We start from the raw sequence: 27,040 nt of genomic DNA, 5'->3' as shown, positions 1-27,040 counted from the left end.
TCAAATCAGATTATGGCAAATTCCCTCTTAACATAAATACCAATGGGCAACAAATGGTGTGAGAGAAGTGTAAGTAACATCCTGTGGGAACTTTATTGGTAGGAGATAAAGCCAGTGGGAAGGATGATCTGTTAGTTTCCTGGGGCTGTTCTAACAAATTACCAGGAACTGGGTGGTTTGAAACAACAGTAATTTATTCTATCACTTCTGGAGGCTGGAAGGCTGAAATGAAATTGTTGGCAGGCGTGCATTCCTTTCAGAGTCTCTAGGGGAGAATCCATGCCTCTCCTCTTCCTGGCTTCTGGTGACTGTTGGCATTCCTTGGCTTTTGGCCACATCTCTGTCAGTGCTTTCTTGAGATTGCCTCTCCTCTGTGTGTCCAATTTTTCTGTGCCTCCCTCTTAAAAGGATACAGGTGATTGCATTTAGGGGCCAACTGGATAATCCAGGATACGCCTCCTTTCAGGACCCTTAATTCAGTCACACATATAAGGGAGTATTTACTTTTTTTTTTAAAGATTTTATTTATTTATTTATTTGACAGAGAGAGACACAGCGAGAGAGGGGAACACAAGCAGGGGGAGTGGGAGAAGGAGAAGCAGGCTTCCTGCAGAGCAGGGAACCCGATGCGAGGCTCGATCCCAGCACCCTGGGATCATGACCTGAGCCGAAGGCAGATGCTTAACAACTGAGCCACCCAGGTGCCCCGAATATTTACTCTTTTGCCATGTAAGGTAATATTCACAGATTCTTAGATCAGTTTATTTTGAGGGAGGGGCCATTTTTTATTCCTGTGTGCTACAGATGAGAATCAGTAAAGACCTTCCTTGAGTCTTGGTGGCTTCTAAGGTGGGACTTGAAGCATGAGCAGGAAGGAGAAAAGGCAAGGAGCAAAGGGGGAGAAGAAGGAAGGGTGGGATGTAATCAAGGCCAACGGGTAGTTAGTTGTGCTTGGATGGAGCATGTGGTGTGTGCAGGGTGTGAAGGGCCTGGAATGGAGGTGGTTTATCTTTAATTCACTAGGCAAAAATGAGTGGAGGAGGGATGTAATCAGAGCTGTGCCTTATGAAGATTAATCTGGGACTGTGTGCAGAATAAATTAGAGAAGGGAGGAATTGGTGGAGAACCAATTGGGAGGCCAGTGTAGTAGAGAAAGGTTGACATGCAGACGTCAGCAAGGTTACCAGCAGTGGGAATGGGAATAAGGGAAGACCCTGTAGTAAGAGGGTCTTTAGTTTGAGAACTGATGAGGGGGTTGTGTGTGTGTGTGTGTGTGTGTGTAGTGTGGGGGGGTGTTAACAGTTCAACTAAGTAAATTTTTTTTAAGATTTTTTATTTGAGAGAGAGAGAATGAGAGAGAGAGCACATGAGAGGGGGGAGGGTCAGAGAGAGAAGCAGACTCCCTGCCAAGCAGGGAGCCCGGTGTGGGACTCGATCCAGGACTCCAGGATCATGACCTGAGCCGAAGGCAGTTGCTTAACCAACTGAGCCAGCCAGGCGCCCTAAACTAAGTAAATTTTTAAAAAGATCTAATTGGCTTTTATTACATGATTCATGAATTGGGCAGCATCCCATCTAGCAAGCAGAGGGGAGCTCTGAGCAGAGTTGTATGGAATGGAAGGTTTTTATGAGGGCTGGGAGTGGAAGAAAGTTACTAGCAAAAGGATTGTTCCAGGCAAGGGGAGAGAAGCTGGGGGTCTTCTCATGCAGATTACCTTATCTTCCTTTGGGTGATAGAGAGGGTCCATGTGGCAGACCTACCAGCACTGATTAAAAATTCCTGACCAACCAGTTAAAACTACATTTCTGGGGGAAGTTGAAACTGCAATTAGATTCGATGTTAAGCTCTAGTTTGGGAAGTTGGTGTAAGTGATGCCATTTGGGGCCTGTGGTTTTCAACAGGGGGTTGGAGACAGTGGTGAAGATCAGTGTTCTCCATGGAGTGCATCTCAGATAAATTAGGGTCTTGAAGGAAAACAGAAGGAAGAGCTTGTTGGGTTAGAAAGGAGGTGATGAGTTTGCACCTATCAAGTTTGAGGTGCTGGTTGGACATCGAAGTGTCTTATTGGCAGGTTGATATATAGTGCTGTAGCTTGGGAGAGAGGACATAGCTAGTGTTATGGAGGATGAGTCCAAAGAAGAGAGGCTGATGGCAGTGGATCACTCACTAAGGATACGATGTACAAACACAACCTGCATTTAAGAAGTGTGGGGAAGAAGAACAGAAAAGATGTGATTGGAAAGGAAGAAAACTAAGACTATTTTAGTTGTAAACACAGGAAGCTGCTCAAATTTGATGAAAAAGGAATTCATTGGCTCATGTAACTTAAAGACCATGGGAATTCCAGCTTCAGACCTAATTTAATCTAGGGGCTCAAAAAAAAAAAATCTAGGGGCTCAAATGTCACCAAGCCTTGGTCACACTCTTTCACATTGCTTTTGTTTTCAGGCTTCACATGGTTGTAAGATTTTCCAGCAGGTGAAAATCCCACGGACAAGGTCATGCCTTCTTCCTGGGGGCTCCAGAAGAAGTACAGGGAATCGCTGTGATTAGTTTGTGTGTCCAGTGAAAACATACAAACGGTGACCCAAACATATTTATCAATATTAGCAAAACATATTGGTTCTTGAATGCTATCATTTTGTCAGTAGACAAATGGTTTAAGGCATGTACAGTTTTAAGTAGTAGAGATTTTAGAATTTCTGGTAGGGCTGGATTGTAATGTTGTCCAAACCAGTGTTCTCTTTGTATTAAGCCAACAATGATTAGATTTCCTATTGTTTTTCTCTCTCTGGGGCCAATTGTTGCCTATCTCTGGTCAGTTTTTCCAAATTATCATTTGGGAGAACATCCTTTTGGAACATGACACAAGTTAGGCTGTTGGTTTCCTTGAGAATGGTGTTTTTGGCAGAAATTTCAGCAAGGTGTTCGATTTGGCCTCCAGGGAGTTGAGTCTGGGATGCCCAGAAACCTTAATAGTAGCCAGAACAACCAACAAAAGTATGGCATCTAATAAATTTTGGACATAGCAGCCATATTTAATTTTGTCCCCATTGGTGGTAGGGGCACCTAGTTGTTTCCATAACATTCCAAATCATGAGTTACCCCAAAGGCATAGCAACTATCACTATAAATATTTACCGTTTTACCCTGAGCTAAGCTCAAGTAAGGGTATCTAACTCTGTCTTTTGGGCTGAAGTAGCTGAAGGTAAAGGTGCTGCCTCAGTGACTTCAAAAGGAGTCACACTAGCATATCCAGCACGATATTTACCGTTTTCGTTCTATAAAGAAGAATAGTCAGCAAACCATGAAAAATTTGCATTGGTTGTAGGAGTTTCCTGTAAATTTTGCTGGGAGCCAAGAGGTAATCTCTTAACATTAAGCAATCATGAGGAGTTTTGTCTGGATACAAAAGTAGTCCTTGTTTCCAGATCAGATGCCCTAAGGTTAGAACCTGAGTTTGAGCAAACTAGGGGGGAAAATATACATAATTATATATATTATGTATATATAATCTATCTATCTATATAGATTTAGAGAGAGAGAGAGGGAGAGAGATAGGGAGGGGAAGAGGGGGACTTTATGTTCCTTTAAGGCCAAAAGTGTTTTGTTTTGTTTTTTTTTTTTTTGGAAGATTTGATTTATCTGTTTGACAGAGAGAGACACAGTGAGAGAGGGAACACAAGCGGGCGGGGGTGGGAGAGGGAGAAGCAGGCTTCGTGCAGAGCAGGGAGCCCGATGCGGGGCTTGATACCAGGACCCTGGGATCATGACCTGAGCCGAAGGCAGACGCTTAACAGACTGAGCCACCCAGGCACCCCTTTTTAAAGATTTTTAAGTAATCTCTGTACCCAGTGTAGGGCTCGAACTCACAACCCTGAAATCAACAGTCATATGCTCTACCCACTGAGCTAGCCAGGTGCCTCTAAGGCCAAAAGTTTTAGCAGGTGAATGCTGTCTCCTGTGAAGAAAGGGAGAAGAGAAGCAGAACATATACATATTGTAACCAACAAGAGCCTGCAGAAAACTTTATATCCTCCAAATCAGCTTTTAAGGTTTGTAAAGAGTTAAGAAGGACTGCCTGTGTAACCTGGGGCATTACTGTCCAGGTTTATTACTGTTCTTCCCAAGTGAAAGCAAGAAGATACGGACTATCCTTATGAACTGGAATGTTAAAAGTGCACTATATAGAACAATTATAGTGAAGAAGGATTTGCTTTCAGTGGGGACAGATGTCAGTGTATGGGGGTTAGGAACAACAGGGCGCCCAGGGATAATGTTACTTATTGCTCCGAGGTCCTGGACTAACCTCCATCCTTGGCCACTGGGTCTTCTCACAGGTAAAATAGGAGCTCCCAGGAACTAGTGCAGGGGATGATAAGGCCCTGAGTCCCGTGGTCTCCTGTTACGGGCTTGATGCCTTAAAGGGCTTCTTTATTTATAGCGTATTCGTTCTGGGGGAGAGGTGGTGAGGGATCGGTTTGAATCTTGATGGGAGGCGCGCTGTGAATTCTGCCAATATCAGTTGAGGAATCTGCCCATAAAGAGGGTGGTAGCTGACCCGATGGGGACAAATGAGCAGTGTCCCCAGACTCCCCCATCGTGCCACCAGAGATGGAGCAAATAGAAGATGTTGAAGGGTCATTTAATCCACCTGGTTGGCGATTTTGATTCTAGAATGATTTCCTTCTTTTGGGAGAAATTCTGGCACGATACTTTTCTAAGAAATCTTGGCCCAGCCAATGAATGGGGTGGAGAAAGTAAGGAGAAAAGGGTGGGAATCTCTCAAAGGGCCTAAACAAAAGGGAATAGGGGCAGAGACAGGAACCTGTTGAGGTTTATGAGAGGCCCCCCACTATTGGAGCTGTTTTCGTGTTCTGATGCCTGCAGGACCTGCTTTCCAGGAGTGGTGCTGAGCGCCAAGAATGTAGCTCTGGGGTCAGTAAGACAAAGAGATTCATTCTCAGTCTGAGTGGTTTCTCCAAGCCAATTAAATTAAGAGGGGGGACTGGGAAGAGTCCCTGTCGGTTGTTGGAGCCCTGGCACTGGGAATTAGGAAGACCCTGGAAAGGCTGGCTAGAGGGCTGAAGGCTTCTGGAATGCTTAAGTTTGTAACAGTCTTTTTTCCAGTGCCCAAGCCCTTTGCACCAATAGCAGAAACCGGGGGGTTTGGGTCTGTTTAGGGGCCTTCATTTGCCCGAGTTGAAAATTGAGAATTTTAGTTCTTTCTTTCAAGTGACCCTGCTGGGTGTGAGTGAGCTCGTTTGCCAAGCTAGCTAACTCTGGAGTGGACTGAGTTTCCCATTCCATGCTGGTCCTTCAACTAAAAGATCCTGGTTCTGCCTGTTAGTAAATGTAGAGTTAGAGTTAAAGGCTACCCAGGTGGATTCAGCCTCTTACGGAAGCCCAGAATCTTTAAAGACAGTTTGGAGTTGGTTATAGGAGTTATGACCAGGTTCATCAGGATTTTGTGTGCAAGCCTGAATTTTGTTCCAATCAGCAGGCTTAGGAAAAGCTACTGTAACTGCCCGGTGGAGATTTCCAGTGAGCGTTCTAGAATCTTGCCAAAGTTTTAGGGGTTTGTTTCTCTAAATCTTTTGGGATGTTCTCATGGGGCTAGTTTCATCCAGCATTTGGCCTGGTCCTCACCAACAAGCACATGGCCAGACTGATACAAATCTTAGAAACCGGGGTGGTAAGTTGAAATAGCCCTGTTAAATTCTTCAGCAAACATGGATCCTGAGTCACTTTAGGAAACTCTTTAACTCTGGCTTGCAGTCTGACCTTGGTCCAGGGAACACAAGAAATCTGGGGTTTATTTGGATCCAAAGACTTAACTTTAAAGGGGCAGGTTTTATTACCTTCAGGAAAGGAGGGAGTGGGGAGAAGTTCAGAGGAAAAGGGAAGTTCAGTGAAAGGGTTATTTCGAGGGGGGTGATGTAGAGAAGGTGGGGACTGAACACCAGATACATTGGAGACAGAAGACAGGAAAGGAAAAAAGAGGCCTCGGAAACCCCCCTTTTCTCCTTTGCTTGCTTCCATTAGTCTAGAATAGGCGTTTTTAGATTCCTGGTAATATTTGGAAGCTTCAAAATCCCCAAATCCCCAAATCCTATTCAGTTTTGACAGTTTTAGAGCCGTAGCTGCCCAATTCAGTTTTGAGAAAGTAAGTTTGGGGAGATTGAAAGTTCTCTATAATGGCCACTGAAGTTCTAAATTACTTTTGTTTAAGTTGGTCCATTTAGTTAGAAAAAGAAGACTCAGAAGCCATTTAGAATTCTTTCTATGATTTGCTTGCCTCAGTTAATTTAGAAATGGTATTTTGCACAGATGCAAACTTAGAATCCTGAAAATGCTTGGAGGCCTCAAGGTACCAATTAAAATAGGCATCCCATTCAGTTCTCTCTCTCTCTCTCATTTAAGGAGCCATAGCTTTCTAATTTAACTTGAGAACAACAAGTTTGGGGAGATCGAAAGTTCCCCATAATGGCCATTGGTGCTCTAAATTACTTTTCATTATGTCAGTCCATTTGGTTATAAATGTGCATGTGGAGGGACCATAGTTTTTAAAGATAAAACCAGCTACGGTCCCGGAAAGGGGGCACCCTCAAAGCATTCTGATGACTGGGATCTCATATTTTAGAGGTTTTTCTCTAGAGCAAGGAGAAAACTTTCTAAAAGCACAGTTTCAACAGGAAGAACCTGGTTCCAGAAGGAATCAGGCTGAAGGCCAGGACAGTTCCAACAGGATGTCTGACTCTGAAAAGAAGTCAGACTGAAGGCCAAAGGAGTCCTCTTGTAAGAAACAAGGCCTTAAGATAGATTTCAAATAAAGCCTGGAGAGCTTGGACACAAAGTGGAGCTCGAAATCCAGGAGAAAACTTAGCTTCACTTCACTCCAGGGTCAGCGAGAAAGCAATGAGCCCATTTGGCTCTGTGGGTACAGCACCTTGGGTTTACCCACCAGCCTTGGAGTTTTGAGGGACCGTTCCTGGATCCCACTTTTTTTTTTAAGGTTTTATTTATTTATTTTGAGAGAGAGAGAGAGAGAGAGCATGAGAGGGGGGAGGGTCAGAGGGAGAAGCAGACTCCCCGCCAAGCAGGGAGCCCGATGTGGGACTCGATCCCGGGACTCCAGGATCATGACCTGAGCCGAAGGCAGTCGCTTAACCAACTGAGCCACCCAGGCGCCCTGGATCCCACTTCTTATCACAAGTAATGTTAACATTAAAAATAAAAGTCATTTTGCCAGCAAAAATGGGTTTGCTCGGGAATAACTGGCAAATGATAGGCAAGTTCCCAGAACAAAGAAGAATGGTCTTTTATAGAGGAGAATGGGGGAAGGTAGCAAGGCTGTTAGAAACAAAAAGTCCATGGAAGTAAACTGGGAGTTCGAAGTATAGTGGCTTTTCATTGGTTGAGTTGGGACTGTCTCTCATTGGCTGGGCTGTGGCCTGGGAAGAAAAAGACCCTTTCTTCCTCCCGCTGAGACAGTAAAGTAGTAGTGACTTGACCTACTGACTTGAAAGGTAGTCTCTTCCTGTTGGGTCTGCACTTGGCTAGGAGTTACGGTAGGGCATGAGAGCTTCCCCTGCTGGCCTCCTGACTTCATTGTGAACAAGGTGTCCTTTCATTAATTTTCATGAACTGATGCACATTTTAGAAGGATCATTCGCTGTGAGGAGAAGGGTGGGTGGAAGGAGCAATTAGGAATCCACTGTAGATGAGAGATGTTGGGGCTGGGACGAGCCTAGTCACTGTTGAGATAAAAAGGATAGACTTGAGATATATTTTGGCTGTGGACTCAACAGGACTTGGATTTGCAAATAATTTGCAAATTGAGTTGCAAATAATCATGGAATTCCTTGGCTTAAACCATTCTCTGTCCTCGCTCCTCTGTGCCTTTCAGGAGTTGGTCATCCTCAGGCTCTCCTGGAGGTGCAAGCCAGTGCTGGTAGTACCTGATTTCCTTTTTCCTCAGGCTCGCGAGGGCGAGAGAGCCCAAGTGTCTCTCCCCGTGGCCTTCTTACCAGATTCTAGAACTATATTTCGATTGTACCGTCTTAGGCCAAGTGCCTACTCTAAAACAGTCATGGCTTCGGCTGGGCATAAAAATGCCTCTTCAGGAACCTGTCGCTGTGAAAAAGGGGATGAAATTAAAATAATTAGCTTGCACAGGCTACTGTGTGCCATCTAGGAAGAGTGGAATGGATTTTTGGAGGGAGCCACCTGCATGTCCGGTATCTAGGGGAAGATGAGGAGAGAGGAATTAAGCATCACTCCCAAGTTTCTGGCTTATACAGGATACAGATTGTGGTGTTAAACTTGTCAGCAAGGTGAGGCCTCAGGATCACCAGTCTTGTGGGCACCATCTGTAGTTCTGTTTAGCTAGTTATGTTTGAGATGCCTATGAGAACTTTCTGGTGGCGATGTCATTAAGTATTTGGGAACAGTAGTTGTGTCTGGCACTGGAGGAGGGGTTGAGGTTGGTGGAATTGGAAATTAAAGCCAAGGGGTTGGATGATAATACTTAGGGAGAGAGTGTAGGGGGTCTAGAATCTGACCAGAACTGGTCCAACATTTAGAGGTCATGGAGAGGGAAAATAGCACAGAGACTGAGAGCAGTCAGTCAGGTAGAATGAGAACCTGGAAAGTATGTATCGTGGGAGCTAAAAGAGGAATGTTTCAAGGAGGAAATGGTCAACCAGATCTAATATTGCCAAGAGGTACAAGATGAAGACTGGAAATTCCATCCAGTTTGACAGCATCGAGGCTGTTTTATTTACTTCACATGTTAGAAATTTCACGATTATTTTAGTTCCCAGAGCCTGGGGCATCACACTGAGGCCATGTTGCTTTTTCTTTTTTTTTCTTTTTTTTTAAGATTTTATTTATTTATTTGAGAGAGAGAATGAGATAGAGAGTATGAGAGGGGGGAGGGTCAGAGAGAGAGGCAGACTCCCTGCTGAGCAGGGAGCCCGACCTGGGACTCGATCCCGGGACTCCAGGATCATGACCTGAGCCGAAGGCAGTCGCTTGACCAACTGAGCCACCCAGGTGCCCACCATGTTGCTTTTTCTCTGCTGAGATACTGGATATCTCAAAGTCACTTGCAGTTCAGCAGACCAGGCAGCTACCCATCCCCCACACTTTTTTCCCCTCCTAACCTTGTTATTAAAGGAACTTTTCTTTTTTTTTTTTTAATTTTTTTTTAAAGATTTTATTTATTTATTTGAGAGAGAGAGAGAGAGAGAAACAGCATGAGAGGGGAGAGGGTCAGAGGGAGAAGCAGGCTTCCTGCTGAGCCGGGAGCCTGATGCGGGACTCGATCCCGGGACTCTGGGATCATGACCTGAGCTGAAGGCAGTCGCATAACCAACTGAGCCACCCAGGCGCCCTATTAAAGGAACTTTTCAAACACAAAAGAATAGTTTAATCAATTTCCTCGTACCCACTGTGTGGTAAGGGCGTGATAAATACTCTTTCCTTTTAATTATTGATTTTCAAATGATGATCTGGTGTCCCAGCAACCTTCAAAGGTGGCCATTGTGGCTTTTTACAGTTCTCGTTATGAACTCACAGATTTTCATATACTTGTGTTTAAATCACATTTAGTCTTTTTTTTTTTTTTTTTTTAAGATTTTATTTATTTATTTGAGAGAGAATGAGAGAGAGCACATGAGAGGGGGTAGGGTCAGAGGGAGAAGCAGACACCCTGCTGAGCAGGGAGCCCGATGCGGGACTCGATCCAGGGACTCCAGGATCATGACCTGAGCCGAAGGCAGTCACTTAACCAACTGAGCCACCCAGGCGCCCACATTTAGTCTTTTAACACTCAAATTATCCCATCTTCGGTGATCAGGAGTCTTTATTTATTTATTTATTTTTAAGATTTTATTTATTTATTTGACAGAGAGAGACACAGCGAGAGAGGGAACACAAGCAGGGGGAGTGGGAAAGAGAGAAGCAGGCTTGCCGCAGAGCAGGGAGCCCGATGCGGGGCTTGATCCCAGGACCCTGGGATCATGACCTGAGCTGAAAGCAGATGCTTAACCGACTGAGCCACCCAGGCGCCCCGAGCCTTTTATTTCTTAAGTGGCTTTCTCGTTTTCCTATTTCATCTTTTCCCAGGCATCCTTAATGATTTATCAAAAAAGCCACTTCACATTGTTGCTTTCATAATTTCATCTATAGTCAATACAACAATTTTGGGATTGAGAACACTGTTAAATTTTTGTTTCCCAGTGGAGAAATATTGGAATCTATTTGATTAGCACACATTTCCATGACTATTATGAATCAGGAATACCAAAAAAGTGACAATATTCCAATACTATAAGCAGTTCAGGGTGCTTGCCCACTTACGGGGGCAGGAGAGGTTGGGGCACAAGACACTGGGGACATCAGCTCTCATGTCCACTTACCTTGTCACCTTTGTAGTAAGCACTGTTGGAGATGGGGGACACTGAAGTGGGTACCGGATGGCAATTTATGATTTAGAGGCTCCTCAGATATGGAACTCACTAGCTGGTCCTGGTTCCCCTTTCTGGCAGAGGTCTAAGGAGCATACTTGAGCCCACTTTTGGGATTGTAAATATATCTTTCTTTCTCATCTTAGTAGATTTTTGGGTAGTATTTGATATATTCTCTTTGAAAGAGTCTTTTTCTAATAAAGAGGAAACTTTTTTTTTTTTAATTGCTTTCTCCCTCAGTAAGGCTGAAGACTCATTTTTCCTTAAATGTTAAATAAAGATTCGTGACTAGGGAACAGAAAGTAAGAGGACCTATTGGACTCCAGCAGGGCTTCTAGTATTTTGTGCTCTGAATCTGTAAGACAATGGAAAAACAAGTGATCTCATCAGGACAGAACCTTGGGCAGAGCCTTCTGGGAGACGGAGGCCATTTTTCCACCTTTGGTTGTCTCTGACCTGAATGAAAAAACGTCTTGTGATGATGGGTACTAGATTAGAGTTGTATGCTTGTTCTTTTAGTAAACAGATGCATTTACTCCAGAGAGAGGTTTAGTGGGGAAGGTGGGAGAGAGTGTTGGGAGAAAGGAGAATTCTTGTTCGTTTTCTGTCATCCAAACTCTTGGTTTAACATATGAAATTGGCATTTTTGAGGAGGTTGAGACCCAGTCCTGTGGTGTGTGAATTTGAAAGCCTTGCATTCAGGCAGGCTTCCTCTTCTGTTACTGAACTGTTCTCAGAAATACCTCTATTACAAATCCTGGGCTTTTTGAATTCCCCCATAGCACTTAGGATACATTTGGCCACAAATGACTGAAAATCCAGAATAACAGTGGCTTACCAAGATAGGAGTGCTTTTCTTCTCATGTAATAAGCAGTGCAGGCCCTTTTACTTTGTTTGTCCTGCTTCGCAGTCATCCTGCATTGCTGGTTTTTCCTCATTGTCAGCTCTTTCCATCTTGTTGCTTAGTCATTCATAAGAGGTGGATTTCACCTCGTAATTGGTTGTTGGAGCTCCAACTAGCCAGTCTTCATTCTAGTTAGTATGAAGGAAGAACAGTAGGATTGCACACAACATCTCTGCTAATGATTCATTGGCCAGAATTGGAAAACATAGTCTTGGGTCTAAGCCCAGCTAAAAATCAGGGCTTCTGTGACAATGTCTAAGGAAGAAGAGAAGATGGACAATGGGACCATGGGCTACAACCCTGTGATGCCTCACATAGTACTTGTTTTGTTTTGTTTTTAAAGATTTATTTAGGGGCACCTGGGTGGCTCAGTCAGTTAAGCATCTGCCTTTGGCTCAGGTCATGATCCCGGGGTCCTGGAATTGAGCCTTGCTTTGGGCTGTCTGCTCAGCGGGGGAGTCTGCTTCTCCCTCTCCCTCTGCCCCCTCCCCTCACTGGTGCTTTTTCTCTCGCACACTCTCCCTCTTAAATAAATAAATAAAATCTTAAAAAAAAAAAAGATTTACTTATTTGAGACAGAGCGCATGTGCACATGGGCACATGCACATGACTGGGGGGAGGGACAGTGGAAGAGAATCTTCAAGCAGACTCCCCATTGAGCACGGAGCCCTACACAGGGCTTAGATCCCACAACCCTGAGATCACAATCCCAGCCAAAATCAAGAATCAGACGCTCAACCGACTGAGCCACCCAGCCACGCCCCCCTGCCCCCCCCACCCCCGCCATGTAGTACTTGTTAAGAGCACAGAAAATGAGTTGCTCAGTCACCCAGCTGTCTCCCAATTCAGTAAACCCTGGATCCTCTCTGAATGATTGGCTGTGGCCCCTTAAGCAGATGTGGTATGACCTACTTAACTGTCTTCTCTGTTGTGAGCCCCATGCCAGATGTTGGGTATACTGTGGTGAGGAAATCAACAGCAGGAGACCATGCAGTGTGGGGTGTGCTCTTGAGAAATTATAGGGGGGCCACTGGGGCACACAGGAGTTGGGGAAGGCTTGGAGAGAAAGGGATCTCTTAGCCGGGATTCGAAGGGTAAATTAAATTTGACCAGAAAGAAAAGAGATGGGTGTCCATAGAAGTGATTTGCAAAGACTGTTCTAGGTAGGAACAGAATGAACAAAAGTCCTAGAGGTGAGAAAGTACAACCTGTTCTAGGAACTGGCTGTACTTCAGAATGGCTGTGAGGAATGAAGCTGGAAGGGTAAGTAAGACCTTGATCTCAAAGTGGCTGGTACACCATTTATAAAAGTGTAGACCTATCCTGTAGTTGTCTATCCTTTAGATTACCAGTGGAAAATTGCCTCCATTTAGACCACAGTGCTCCAGAAGGAGTCCAGGACAGAGAGTGACATGATCAGATTTTCTTTCTGGAAAGGTCCTTCTTGGTGCAGTATAAACAGTAGAGGGGAAGTAGGAGTGGACTCGAGACTGGAGGTGAGGCGGCCAGTTGGGCTGCTGCAGGTTCCCAGTGCAGAGATGGTGTTGGCTTGAATTAAGGGAGTTCCAAAGGTGACAGGAAGGAGTAGATGGAGTGGAAAGGTTTTTTGGAGCTATTAACAGACTGGGTGATAGATAGTTCTAGGGGCCGAGGGAGGAGCCACCAAGGATGATGGTCACAGTTCTCATCTTAGAATTCAGGGGAAAGGATATAATTTGGTTTTGGACACATGGAGGAATTTAGTTGTCTGTGGGAGACAAGGGGAGACATCTAGTACATTTGGATGAATGGCAGAGGGAATGAGATTACTTGGGGAGAGTGGGTAGTAAAGAGCAAGAGCCTCAGAAGAAACCCTTTGGAACCCCCAAATTAAGAGGCAGGAAGAGGAAGCTGCCAAGGAGAAGGCTGGCTAAAGAAGGCCCGGCTAGAGAGGCCCCTGGGAAGGATGTGCTGCGTGGAAGCAAAGGAAGGGTGTGTCTTCTGCATTGCCTGAGTGAAGGCGGGGCGGGGGACAAGAGTGCTGTGGGTTTAGTGATTAGGTCTGTGGTGAGGGGAGAGTGCTGCCGCAGAGTGGCTGGGCAGGCAGGTGGCTTGCTGTGGCTGGGGAATGATGCAGTCAGACAGGGGGTGGGTTGTCCACAGCTCTTGCCAAAGATTCACCTGTGAAGTAGGGAAGAAAGTGCATTGGGTGGATGAGCTGTCAAGAGCTTTTTATTGTTGAGCCTGCTTACCTGATTGTAAGTAAGGGCCTGTGATGAGGGGGAGGGGAGGAGCCAAGAGGGAGGGAGAAAGATCAGTGGTGTGAGGTCTTAGAGGAGGTGATGGCAAAGGGCATGGTGTGCACTTGGGCATGTGTATCCCAGTGCAGCTGTCCTGGGAACGATTGTCCTTCCGAGGGAGCCCTGTCTGGGCCTGTGGCCATCAGTGGTATGCAAAGGCCCCTGTAATAGTGTTGTCTGGAGGTGAAATGGTTCATAGCCAGAGTCGGGTTTTTAAAAGCTGAGTCCCCCTCGCTTGCATCTTTTCATGTCCTTTCTCTGGAACCCTTTGGTGTGGAGTGCATTCACCTGTGGAAGTACTTTTGGTGAAGCAATCCATCTGGAGTAGCTGAATGCATTTTCTATAGGTCATACTGAGGCTTATATGAGGCTTTGGAGGACAGGGTATGGCTGTATTGGGGGATGATTGTGAACTCTCAGAGTAGGACTTCTCTTTCTTATTTGATCTTTTGTTTAAACAAGTGAACTTGTCAAATGGGATTAACATTAGAAAAAGCTAGAAATATTTGCTATTGCTAACACTACACACACACACACCCCTACACACACACCCCTTACTTGACTTTCTTAGTAAGAGGGACACATAGGTCTCTGATACTCTTATTGAGGTTAAACCTGTTTCTGGCAATTTCTCTCCTGGGGATGTGTCTGTAAGTGGGGGAGTGGATTGTCCTGGCAGCGGCCACAGGGTTTAAGAAGATGGCAAGCCCAACATTTAGCAGAAAGGTTAGGCTCAGCCTGATGACTTTCTTCCAGGATAAGGTTTGCGATCTGCATCTAAAGCAGCGCAAAACATAGTTTGTGTGAATTCCATAATTCACCGAGTAAATGAAACTTATGAATTTCAATGCATTGCCAGTGGAAAGGTCAGAGTTGTTGGAAGCAGAACCAGCCAGTGCCCTGAGCACTACCTTTTAATGAAATTTCCCTGACAATGAAAAAGAGAAGAGCCTAGTGGGTGCTACCACTTACTTACTTTCTTTCTTTCCCTAGTTTTTTGCCCCTCATGGGCAAACATGAACAGAATATTAATATGTTTTCCTTAGCAAGGTACAAAACTGAGTTGGCATCTGGTAAAGAAATGGGGTGTGGAGTAGGGTGAGTACCCTCTGCCCGGAGTCTGGTGGATACAATGTCAAGGGCTCCTGGGTAGCCTGGCCACAGCCACACTTACGCTCTGACCATCAGCCACTTGTGGGTGTCACTGTAGAGTCTTGAGAAACAAGGTCAGAGGGTGTATCCCGACACCAACTTATGACCAAAAGGGAGCCTCGTAAGCTTTTGTAGGCCAAAGGCAGTCCTTCGGGAAACATGGAATTAGGAAGGAGTGGGAAGAGGTAGGATTTTCTACCCCGAGAATAACAGTGAAAATGAGCTCTGTGAGTGCAGGTCCCTCCGCAGGCCAGGAAAAGCCAGGCCTCAACCACAGGGAGCTTCCCTTTCCACCCCGCTGCTCCCCCGGCCCTCCCTCACTGCCTTCTCTTGCTTCCATTGAAGGAAAGCTTCTGTGCTGTGCTGTTTTAAGCCTCATGTCAGGGCTAGGGTTGGCTTCTGGGCAGTTGTGGGCATAGAGGGGCCCTGGAAGGCTGGTAGGGGAAGCCTTTCCGAGCAACAGTTTCTCCAAAAATGTCAACAGGTCTTCGTTGAGCCCTTGGTACCCAGGACATTCCCTCTGTCCGTCATCAGTCAGACTTTCTGCTTTCCCTTCGGGGTCTAAGTGAACCAGGAGGGCCTAGGAGGGAACTTTTTTCTTTCCTTTTGAAATTTCTTTTGTTTCCTGTTTACTCCAGCATCAAGCCCCTTGGGGAATGGCTAAGGGACTGTAGAGGATGGCTGGTGACTGAGATAGAATCTCAGAGATAGGCTATGCTCCACTTAACCTCCGATCTGGGCCTTTGGGTTGAAAGGGGAGGGACTGCCTGGGAGCTGGGCTGAGACAGTTTAAAGCAGCAAAGCAGCTTCTCCCTGCTGCCCTCCCAGCAGGGAGGGAGGGGGCCGGAATGGGACTGGACTAGTCTGGTCCTGCTGTGAGGGCCACTGGGGAGGCAGGGGCGTGGGTCCCGGCGTGCGAGCTGGAAATCATGGTGGGTTCTGTCACTCAGTGCAGTCTGGATGCTTTGGTCTGTGGTAGGTCAAGTAGAATTCTCATTAACTCATTAGATCAGCAAGTCTTTGGGTGCCTGCTGTGTTCCAGGCACTGCTTAGCCCAGTGGGAAACAAGGAGCCTGTGACCACTGAGACGCCGCCGAGTCCGACGTGTGTGTGCTGAGCCATGTGCCCCAGCTTGCACGGACTTACTGAGTTATACACGTGTACTGGTAGGCCCAGCATAAAGCATGAGCAGGAAAGAAAATACAAAGGAGATAAATAGAAGTTAGTTGTAATATTTCTTCCCGCACTTCCGCAGATTGTGTCGCTTCACACACAGAGAGCACTAGTCCGCGCTGCTCCTTTGTGTGTCAGACCTCCCCGTTCCACAGTCGCTTTGGGGAGTGGATCGTTTTTGAGTTGGGGGGCTGCCTATTGGATGAATGGAAGGCATGAAAGAGGAAGCAGGCAGGCCGATGCCGAGCTCACTTAACTGGTGAGCACACGGGCCCCAGCAGGTCCTGATAGCCGCCGTTCTTCCCACTCCGCCCTCCCTGGGAAGGGTGCCCCGGTTGCCTGGAGAGGGGGAGGCTAAGGGTCCTGTGCTGCAGTCCTGTGTGCCGTGGTCAGGACACTGAGGGGCGGGGGTGGCAGTGTCGCTCTTCAGCCCCTTTATAGTTTTCACAGACTTTCATCGGTGTGGCATTTGATCATTCTAGCAGCCGTCCAAGATAAGGGATCCTTTCTCCACTGGGAACACCAGAGATCGGAGGCCTCCGGGGAGTGTAGTGAGCATCAGAGCTGGGCCCTGGGCCCTGCTCTCCCTGACTGGCCGCTGCCTCCTCCTGCAGAAGCTCAGCCTCTGCGTCTGGCAAACTTGCCATCCCCTGGAGGAGCAAACCAGTGTACCTCTCAGCACCTCCGACTCTTGGTTGGTTAAGCGACTGCCTTCGGCTCAGGTCATGTGCCACTTTTCTTCTGGGCAAGAACTTGGGCTCCAGGCCCCTGGCCCCTCGGCATCCCTGCCCATGATGGAAGCTGCCGCTTGCACTGGGCTGCTTTTACTCAGGCATAGGCAGCCGAAGAGGAAGTCCTAGCAGTCCAAGTGAAAGGCCTTTTCCTATGCGGTGGGAAGGAGTCCGAACACCATAAGCCTCCAAGTTCCCTTCACTTTCTGTTCCCTTGGCCTGTTCTCTTGTGACATCTACACCCAGGGGTTGGGGAGCGGGGGACTGGGGGTCAGGAGCCCAGAGAGCCGGCTGTTGTGCCTGTTCCCTGTCCACGTTTTCTGGGCTGTGCCCTTGCCCCTTGCACAAGGATTTGCCCTTCCTCCATGTTGGGTCCCATTGCAGCTTGTGAGGGAGTGGTTGTCCGGGTAGGTGCTGGTCTCCTGCTCGGGGGGGTGCGTCCAGGTAAGGGCTTGGGGGATGCTTATTCAATGACCTGCATCAGGCCCAGGAGCCTGGGGTTACTTGCTTAAGAGGCAGTTAAAACCTAGAAAGTTACTCTCTGTCAGGCTTGTTCCTTTAGGGTATTTACTTCATTTCTTAGTTGTTCATCTCAAGCTCCTTGACATCTTGGTAATAGAGGGTTTGTTTTGTTTTGTTTTGTTTTAAGATTTGAGACAGAGAGAGAAAGAGGCAGAGGGAGAGAAGCTGACTCCCCATTGAGTGTGGAGCCCGATGTAGGGCTCGATCCCAGGACCTCGAGATCATGACCTGAGCCGAAATCAAGAGTCGGCCACTTATCTGACTGTGCTACCCAAGCAGCCCTTATAGCATCTAGAACTATAGATAGTTCTCTGCCTCTTGTACTACTTTCTGTGTCAGGATACCTCTCTTCCCTTCACCCTTCTAGCAAGGAAGGACAGGAGTTGGATAGGGTGATACTGCAGGACACAGTGCTGGGCTAACGCTCATAAAAGGATGTGGAAGGGCCAGAGAGGCTCAGCACCGAGCTGGAGCTCCCTGCTCCTCCCCTGCAGGCGCTCCGCCTGGGCTCCTTCCTGCCCTTCCTTGCCTGGGGAAACCAGCAGCCTTTGTGAGTCTCCTTGACAACAGGATGGATAAGTTAAAAATAACCTTGTGCTGGGGCATGTGTGTGTGCGTATGTGTGTGCGTGTGGCTGGATACGTGCCCTCTCCCCTGCTGGGCTCCAGCTCAGTCCGTGTGGCTTCCTGATGCTCCTGGTGAGCGTCTGTGCGAGGCCTTGGTGGAGCCCAGGTGCTCACATGCTGAAGCTCCTCGGCTTAGGCGTCAGAGCTAGATAATCCTGCAGCATTGTTACTTCATAGCGCTGATGGTTGCCACTGGGGTATGGGTGTTAATGTCACCATCAAGAGTGGAAAGCTTTTCTGAATGCCTCAGTCTTCATTCACTCTAACTGGAGAGGGATAATCTCAGAGGCACTTGCGTGGCTTGTCCAGAACCCCCTGGCTGAGCTGTGGCAGCCGAAAGAACAGTGACCCTGTCGTCAGAAGCTAAGGCTCTTGCCTCTCATCCTACTGATGAGGTCATCTGGATAGGTCCTTCACCAAAGCCCCTTATTAGCAATCTTACACTAGTTAAAGCCCTCTGTTGGGGGCGCCTGGGTGGCTCAGTTGGTTAAGCGACTGCCTTCGGCTCAGGTCATGATCCTGGAGTCCCGGGATCAAGTCCCACATCTGGCTCCCTGCTCGGCAGGGAGTCTGCTTCTCCCTCTGCCCTCTTCCCTCTCGTGCTCTCTCATTCTCTCTCTCTCAAATAAATAAATAAAATCTTAAAAAAAAAAAAATAAAGCCCTCTGTTTTGTGGTGTTATCACAGTTGTAAGTTAGTTTAGAAAGAGCTATTATTTCCCTGAGGTCAGGGGCTAGGTAGCTACTTACCACACCTAGAATTAATTCCTGGCTTCCTCTCTCCATCATTTTTCCATCCATTAGTAAGTATTTTGCTCTCTACCAGGCATGGGGAGGTCATGAGAAAAAGGTGGTCCTTGTCTTTCGGGAACAAGAGACAGTTACAAAAATCTTCCCGTCAGTCTGCACTGTGGCCAGTGCCCAGAGGGAGAAGGTTAGGAGAAGGAATGACTGGGAGAGGGGTGGGGTTAGAGGAGGCTGGGAGAACATATTAGCGACACAGTGTACTTAAGGCTGGAATGTATGAGACGCTCCTACAAATCCAAAGGAAGGCAGAAAACTCAGTAGAAAAATGGTCAATGACTTTGATAGACACTTTACAAAAGAAGATATCCAAACAACCAATAAACATGAAATGGTGCTGGATTTCATGTACTTCTTAGAGAAATTCAAATTACTCAACTTAAAAAAAAAGTGACCGTTTTCTGTGTTCGCACACATACATAACGAAATCTTTGAAGATGTGCTGAAACATCCCTTTGCCATTTCTAGTTTACTTCATTCTGAATTTCTTACCGAAAAGTAAGATGGGGTCCCCAGCCTGAGCTCCTCACTCCTGTGTTCGCGGCTGCAGCCCCGCACTCCCACACTCCGGGTCCGCCCTCTCTGTGTGCACTGGGCAGCGGGGGGCCCCAGGAGCCTGGGTGCCCTGCGCTTCCCTGCGGCTCCCTGCGGGCTAAGGTGCCGCTCACTGAGGCACAGGGATCTGGACTACACCCAGATGAACGCGCTGCAGCAGCTTCTTGTGCCACCAGTTCAGGCATCGAGAGAATGACAGGAACGAAGACATCCTGAATTCCCTCCAGCACATCTAACCCAGCGTTGGGTTCGAGCCCACCTCCGTCCTTTTTGAGAAGTGCGAGGTGAAGGGCGCGCAGGTGCAACTCCTCTTCACCTTCCTGTTCTGCCTGCCCCCAGTGACTGTGCCACTGCGCTCAGGACCAACCCCAAATTCATCACCTGGTCTCCAGTTTGCTGCAATGACATCACCTGGAACATCATGGTGGGCCCAGACGGCGTGCCTGTGCGCAGTCCAGGCCCCGCCATCGACATCCAGCCTGACTTCAAAGCCCTGCTGTGCTAGGGTACCCCAGGGGCCCAGCTGTGCTAGGGTGCCCCTCCTCTCTGCTGCCTGGCAGTCACAGCGCTGCCCTCTGGGGATTTCATCCATGACAATGTTTCCTCGAAATCTGCGTGGAGGAATGCCTGAGGTCCAGGAAAATCCCCTGAGATGGGAGCTTCTTGTCCATTCCAGCCGCACCCCTTCTCCAAACCAAGGCTCCTCACTAGTAAAGTGTCGGGTGTCACAAAAACAGTGGATTCCAAGATGCTTAAGTAAAAGGATAGTGGGATGAACACAGAGAAGTCAGAAGACCTGGGTTAATAGGAGATTTGGGGCCCACCATTGAACTTCGCAGAGCCTCTGTCTCTTCATTTGTAAATAAGGATCTTCCTGTCTCCTTTCCCTTCCTTCCAGAGCTTCTCTGAGGTTCACAACAGGTATGGGAAACATTCTTACAACTGTTGAGAGCTCTGCAAATACAAAGCAGTATTGTTTGACTCTAATTCGAAGTGATTTGATTTCTCTTCCATCTCTCCCCAACAGCAGTGGTTCTAAATTCCTGTAAGAGATAAATGCCCTGAGTAGTAAGGTCCCAGGATTTAGAGCAGCCTGCCCTTGGTACTTTGGATAGAGAGCCTATTGCTGGCATGACTCTGGTCCCCTCGCAGGGGCTGGCAAGCAGGGTGAGTTTCTAACATGGCCGGAGGCTGGATGGCCACTCTGTGGGTGACATCGCAGGGTCCGATGGTGCCCAGGGCTGCGTGGCAGGGAAAGGACAGCGGCACCCCAGTCCTGGTGAAGCCTTGACTCTAGTAAGCAGTACTGTGTGGCTTCCACACTGCCTGGGGCTGGCCTCCTCATGGTGTGCTCTTGTGGAGTCTGGAAGTAACACTGTGGACTTTGGGGAGTCCTGTGGGGGACAACAGCCTGCACACCCAGCTTTTCTCTGAGAACCTGGCCAAAGTCACAGGCCACTCTGAGGGCACTGAGAGTCCAAACATGTTGTGGCAGAGCAGGGACTTTGCTGCATGATTTAGGTGTTGGTGGAGAGGGGTTTTTAGAGGTGGATGCATCTTTCTGGTGCCAGCAGCCAAACCCTTCTAGGCACTAAGCCTGGCAGCAAGGGCAGGGTCAGGAATGAGGTCCTGATGAATTTCAGGCCTGCCTCCCCTTTTGCTTTGGATACAAAAGAGCCCCTTTCTCCCTCCTCTGGACTGTCCCCTCCCCTGCCCCCGGTAAGGCAAGGGGGATTGAGCAGATTGTGGCTGTTCCTCATTCCCCCATGGTACAGATGCATGCCTCGCTTCCAGCAGAGAGTTGGCCACCTCGGCACATGTCAGAACAGTGTTGGGATCGCTGTGAGTCCCATCTGTTCTGTCACCTGACTGTGCCAGGTCCTCAAGCCTTGTTGGGGGGTCTTTTCCCACGGATTTCCTATGACAGGCATGTACTTCTCAGTATCCTAGTAGGCATTTTTGACCTTTTCCTCATCTGTTTTTTTTGCCGTGTAGGAATCGGAGTCAGAAGCAAAGGTAGATGGAGAGACTGCATCGGACAGTGAGAGCCGAGAGGAAGCTGCTCCTTTATCAACCTCTGCAGATGATACCCCAGAGGTCCTCAACAGGGCCCTTTCCAACTTGTCTTCAAGGTAACCTGGCTCCATGATGCAGATGCTTGCGAGGGCCTTGCTCCAGGTCCGAGGGCCGTGGAAGACCCAGAGCCCTCAGACAGCCTGCGGTCTTGTGACGTGAGCCCACTGCTATCACAGTGTGCAGGGTGGGCCTGCCCAGCGGCAGTGGCCACAGTCTCCCTGCTTCTGCTCAGGCCTCCACTGAATGTAATCTAGTACTTACTGGCAACTATGAGCAGAGCCTAGAAGGATCTGACCCTTGGAGGGTGCTGTCGGCGGGGCTGAGAGGTATAGTAGTCCATGGAGGAGGAAAGTGTAGACAAAGGGGTGGTGGTGGGCAAGGTTGCTGACGCCACATGTGAAGGGGTTTGTGACTAATAGACGGGCTGCTTTTCACAGAGGAGCCCAAGTTTCTAGGTCAAAGTTTTCCCTCTCCCACACACATCCATTGTGGACATTCCTTAAATTCTCCCAGAAGAATTGAGAAATCTCAACTCGGGTGAATCCAGGGTTAAAATATTAGTCCCTTGAGACTTTGGTCCTCCAACACTGGCTATGTGAGCAGATTAAAAATGCAAACGTTAAGACCCGAAAACGTTACCTGAAGGTGTTTCTATGTGTGTCTCACACACATGTGTCTCTTTGAAAGGTGGTATTGTGCAGTGGTCAAGGGCATGGGGTCTGGAGCCAGACTCCCAGGCTTCAAATCTCAGTTTGACCACATCACACCCGTATGATTTGTGCATCCATTTCCTCATCTGTAAACGTTAGTAGTGTTGAGGCTTAAATGCATTAATATATGCCGAGTCCTTATAAAAGTGCCCGATGCATCTTTGTGATTGTTATTATCGTTGGTTAATGTTGTTCTCACCATAAAGATGCAGGGGCAGAGTGATGTAGGATTCTGCTGCCGGAAAAATGTGCTTTGTTTTTTCTTTGGATAGAGAGCCATAGAAGCCATCCAAGTAGATACAGAAGTAGGGTACCACATTTCCCTCGGAACTTTTGCCTGATCCCTTTGTTAAGATACAAGCTGGGTGTATTTTTCTGTAGGCCTTGGAGCACCTGCTGAGTTTGGTGTGGGTGAGGTGATGGCTCTGTTTGCCCTGCTTCTGCCTGCATCTGGCTAGTACCTCCGCCAAGGTGAAGGAGGTGCTCCTGGAAGGGATTGACCTCTCCTCCCAGAAAGAGCCATCCCCTTGGGTTTGTGCTTTGCTTCTTTCCGGGCTCCTAACGTATTTTCTCCTTCCCCTCTTCTCTTAGATGGAAGAACTGGTGGGTGAGAGGCATCCTGACTTTGGCCATGATTGCATTTTTCTTCATCATCATTTACCTGGGACCAATGGTTTTAATGATCATTGTAAGTGCTGTTTGCATGCTGTTTTGGTTTTGCCTTCAGTTTTTCCCACAGGATCCGTCGTCTTAAGTGTAAGGTGTTGGGTTGGTTCTGGGAATCAGTGGGAGTCCGGGCTCCTCAGACCACATCTGCCTTAAGAGTATCTGTGACTTCTCGCCTTCTAGGAGCCAACTGGAGGGGTGTTGGCACCAGCCAGTTGTGTGTGGTTAAAGATATCTCTTCGTTTTAAAAGTGGATATTATAATTTCAGCTGTTTGATTAGCCTGTGACCCCGGCTATGACTCTCTGTGACTCTCTTGTTTTGTTTCTTGTTTCCCTGGGGCCTCACTGTGGGGCTTAGGACTTTGATTTAAAAAATCCCAGTCCGCAGCACTGCTCTCTTAGGCTTCCTGCTGTCATGGACAGGGTCAGATGACTAGCGGCTGACTGCTGAGCAAAGCAGTTGGGGCTTTTCAGGTATTTCTATTCAAAGTCAAAAGGGGAAGAGATTGATTGAGTCCAGGGAGGTACAACAATAAAAAGTTAATTGAAGCTTCAGGGGTGCATATTTCTCAGATCTACTCGTTGTGACATAAAGGACTGCACTGCCAAAGGGGTGCAGAGTGAGTGAGAAAGGAGGAGGAGAGCAGAGTCAGTGTAGGACTGACATTCTTAAATGTGATAGTTTTTCTTCAAGGCCCATGACCCGTGTGCGGGTTTCTGTTTCCAAAGATGGTAAGAACTGGGGAATTAGCAAGTATTCTGATTCTTTTGTGTCTTGCAGGTGATGTGTGTTCAGATTAAGTGTTTCCATGAGATTATCACTATTGGCTACAACGTCTACCACTCCTATGACCTGCCCTGGTTCAGAACCCTCAGCTGGTAAGCCCTCTAGCCCCACAGGGGCCCTTAGCAGATTTGGATGACAAGCGTTTTGTGGTAGATATTTACAGTCATGGTGGATAGGTGGGGAGTGATGGCCACTGACTCACATAGCACCTTTAAGACCCAAGTATTTTATGTGGCTGGCCTGTGAGGAGTGTTTAGTAGTTGCCTGGGGTCTCGAATCTCCCACACTGAGTGCATGTGTGAGCACGTTTGCCTTGGTATTTGGATTCCTCAGACTTTGCACAGTGGCCCCCACTTCTAGACCAGCATATTTTTTATGCTCGATCCCAGCATCCCGTGAGAGTCATCTGTAGGTTGTCAGTGCTGGTGTTGCTATCTCTAGAACTTGGTTTCCTCGCCCATGAGACAGGTGGTTGAGACCGAGTCAGTTGGCTTTGGAGCCCTCGTTCCTCGGATGGAGGGGCCTTAGGGGCCCGAGTGGACAGGAGTGAGCCTGAATGCAGAGGATCTGGGCTCCTCAGAGAAGCTCTGTTCCCTCTCTCCTAGAAAAGGGCTCAGCTGCCTTCAAGCAGAAACAAAATCAAAACCTGTAACCCAGGTGATGTCTGAGATCCTTTTTTCTGATCTGACACTCTGCTTTATTGGCTGCAGTGTCCTCAGGGGACACGCGAGCAGAGCTCTGCGTGGTGCCAAGAGGACTTGGGGTAAATATGGACCCTTCTCACCTTCTGTGCTGGGATGCAGGGATTGGTTCCATGCCTTAGCAGCCTGAGAGGAGTGTTTCAGGCCCCAGCAACTTGATCATGGCCAAGGGAGCTGACATGCTCAGACTTGGGCTGGACACATCCTTCCCAGAGTTGCTTCCCCACCAGCCAGCCATTCACGCTGCCCCGTGGTCTCCACATGGGCCTGTGCTTGCCACCTGGGTTAAAGTATAGGTATCTCTTGTGGCTGTTCTGTAGCTGGCAAGCGGTATTTTAAATTTTGTTAATACACTCAGGATGTCTGACCTTTGATTGTGGTCACTGACCAAAGGGAGTGTTTTTCATGTGACAGAAAACAAATCCAATATGAGAGTTCTTGAACCTCCACAATTGAAAAAAAAACAAAAGAGAAAGAAAAAAAATGGAAGAGAGAAGCTCTCCATTCTCTTTCCTACCTCAGGATCCAGTTGAGTATGTGGAGTAGGCCTGCTTGCTCCCGTACTCCGAAGCACCACTGAGGCTGCAAAGGTATATGAGCCATGGCTTCTCCCTTCCCAGAGCTCGGGGGAGGAGGCAGGTTATAAACAAATGAAGAACTAATGCTGGTGAGAGGTTTATTTGTCAGAGACAGGCTTCGCGGAGGGAGATACTCTGAGACAGAGCATAATTAATTGCTTAGTGAAATGACCAAATACTGCATATTATAGAAATAAACATGGGGGGAGGCAGGTACCATGTTAGGTTGTGCAAGGTTTTATGAAGACAATGGTATTTGAGCAACGGGTGACAAAACGGATAAGCGAAGAGGATGTCCCAGGCCGGGGGAGACAGGAGCGAAGCAGATGGTGGCAAAGCCAGAGTAAACCACTGTGATAGGTGTGCGGGGGTTCCTGAAAGAGTGGAAATGGGATGGGGAGGCGGGATGAGCCACTCTCTGGAAGGTCATCTTACGGTTGGAGTGTTCTTAGATCAGGTGTGGTAACTTTACAAAAGAAGCAAAAACTGAGTCCTAAGTTTGTGATAAATGGAGAGTGAGTGAAAGCTGCCACAGATTTCCAGATGAACTTCTCAGCCACAGGGTCTCCAGTGAACAGGGAACCGTGGTCGGCTTGTCCCTAGCAAGCTGCCTCCGGGGGCGCAGGGGGCGGGTGGGCTGCTGGTCTGATCCTTGGGGCTTCCTGACCGCCCCACTATAAAGGAGAGGCCGCATGTGCTCCCCGTGGCAGTGACCTGTCTCCATTTACAGGTACTTTCTCCTGTGTGTAAATTACTTCTTCTATGGTGAGACGGTGACCGATTACTTCTTCACTCTGGTCCAGAGAGAGGAGCCTTTGCGGATTCTCAGTAAATACCACCGGTTCATTTCCTTTACTCTCTACCTAATAGGTAGGCACTCAGCGGTTCTTCTTGTGTTTGTCTTGTTTTTGTATGTCTGCTGAGTAGAAGGAGGGGAACTTCTTGGTGAATGCATGGTTTTGATGATGTGAAGTCCAACTGTGCAGGGCAGCAGAGCTGAGGGCTCTGCCTTAAATGTGAGTCATAGCAGCTCTTGACTAAGAAATGGGACCCAGGGCCTTGAGTGGCTGTGGGGACTGCAGTCTGTGCCTCCCGTCCTTGTGTCCCAGCCTCCGTGGGAGGACAGCATAGCACGGTCCAGTCCTGACTCTCCTGTTGGCAGAGATTCTGTGGTGTGATCAAAAACCAGCAGCTATCTTTAGGGGAGTCACCTGAGGAGCCGCATGAGGGACATTGCAGTGTGGTGGAAATGTTACCATCCGTGTTGAAAAGGGCTCTGTGACTTCAGAGGAGCTGGGTGCTTAATCTTTGGGTCTCTTTTGTAGTCTGGAGCTAAAACAGCAGAGGTACTGGGAGGATTTAATCAGATACATTAAAAGTTGACAAACAGTGAGGGGCTGTCAGTGTAACTCAGTCCTACCTGAGTGTTGAGTGTTAATGCTAGTGTTTGTCATAGTTGCCCTCAAAGCCAGTTTGAGGCACGGGAGAAATTTGTTCTGACCTAAATTTCAGTCTGACCTATTTTTGATCAGCTTAATAGCAATACGTGGCTCTGTGAATGACACCTGGCCATTAAAATAGAAAATCAAAAAAAAAAGAAAATCCACTGCCAAGGGGTCTGTTGCTGTTGAGCATAGTCAGTGTGCCTCAGACCCTGAGACTGCCCCCCACTCACAGAGGGAGGCCAGGGGTCTGGAATAGCCAGCCACATGCTCTCTTCTGGGCAGGGCTGTGTTTGAGGGGCCCAGCCACTCCTGCAGGTAGAAGTCTCTTTCCTTCCTGGAGGAGTGTAGGGGCCTGCAGGTTTTATTTTTATTTTTATTTTGCCACCATGTGGGTCAGTGTGAGAGATGTAAGGCCCTGACTCCATACTAGATAGATCCCACCCTTAGCCAAACCTATAATTTAGGACAGGGGTCAGCAAACTTTTTCTTAGGGGTCTAGATAAAATTTAGGCTTTGAGGGCCATAGGCTCTTTGTTGCAACTCTTCTGTTCTGCCTTTGAGCATGAAAGGAGAACCCCAGACAATATGTAAACAAACGGGCTGTGTTTCAGTAAAATTTTATTTATAAAAACAGGTGGCTGGCCTGAACTTTGTTGGTTGACCCCTGCTCTAGGATCAAAATGTTCCTATCTGGTGAACAGTGTTCTAAATTGAGTGTAGTCTGCAAGATTTAAAAATATTGCCTTCCTTTGATTGTCTTGAAGGAGTCCATTTTTGCTTCTGACTCTTACTGTAATAAGAGGTTTATTCCCCTGGGCTTTGGAATTGTGCACTGCTTGGAAATTGGCCAAAAGACC

The 27,040-nt window shown here is 47.7% G+C and overlaps 1 protein-coding gene across 2 annotated transcripts in view; it reads left to right on the top strand.

Annotated features, from left to right (window-relative positions):
• Positions 1 to 27,040, top strand: part of CDS2 (CDP-diacylglycerol synthase 2) — a 61,355-nt gene that overhangs the window by 23,157 nt on the left and 11,158 nt on the right. For both annotated transcript variants that reach the window (XM_035005884.1, XM_035005883.1), the window contains exons 2-5: positions 21,215 to 21,351; positions 22,597 to 22,693; positions 23,454 to 23,551; positions 25,469 to 25,608. In XM_035005884.1, coding sequence (XP_034861775.1) covers positions 21,215 to 21,351; positions 22,597 to 22,693; positions 23,454 to 23,551; positions 25,469 to 25,608 — 472 coding nt within the window. The remainder of the gene's footprint in view (positions 1 to 21,214; positions 21,352 to 22,596; positions 22,694 to 23,453; positions 23,552 to 25,468; positions 25,609 to 27,040) is intronic.

This window comes from Mirounga leonina, unplaced genomic scaffold (genome assembly GCF_011800145.1).
Source record: "Mirounga leonina isolate KUSES-001 unplaced genomic scaffold, KU_Mleo_1.0 Mir_150, whole genome shotgun sequence".
Taxonomy (NCBI): domain Eukaryota; kingdom Metazoa; phylum Chordata; class Mammalia; order Carnivora; family Phocidae; genus Mirounga; species Mirounga leonina.
This window is presented reverse-complemented; position numbering and strand designations above follow the sequence as displayed.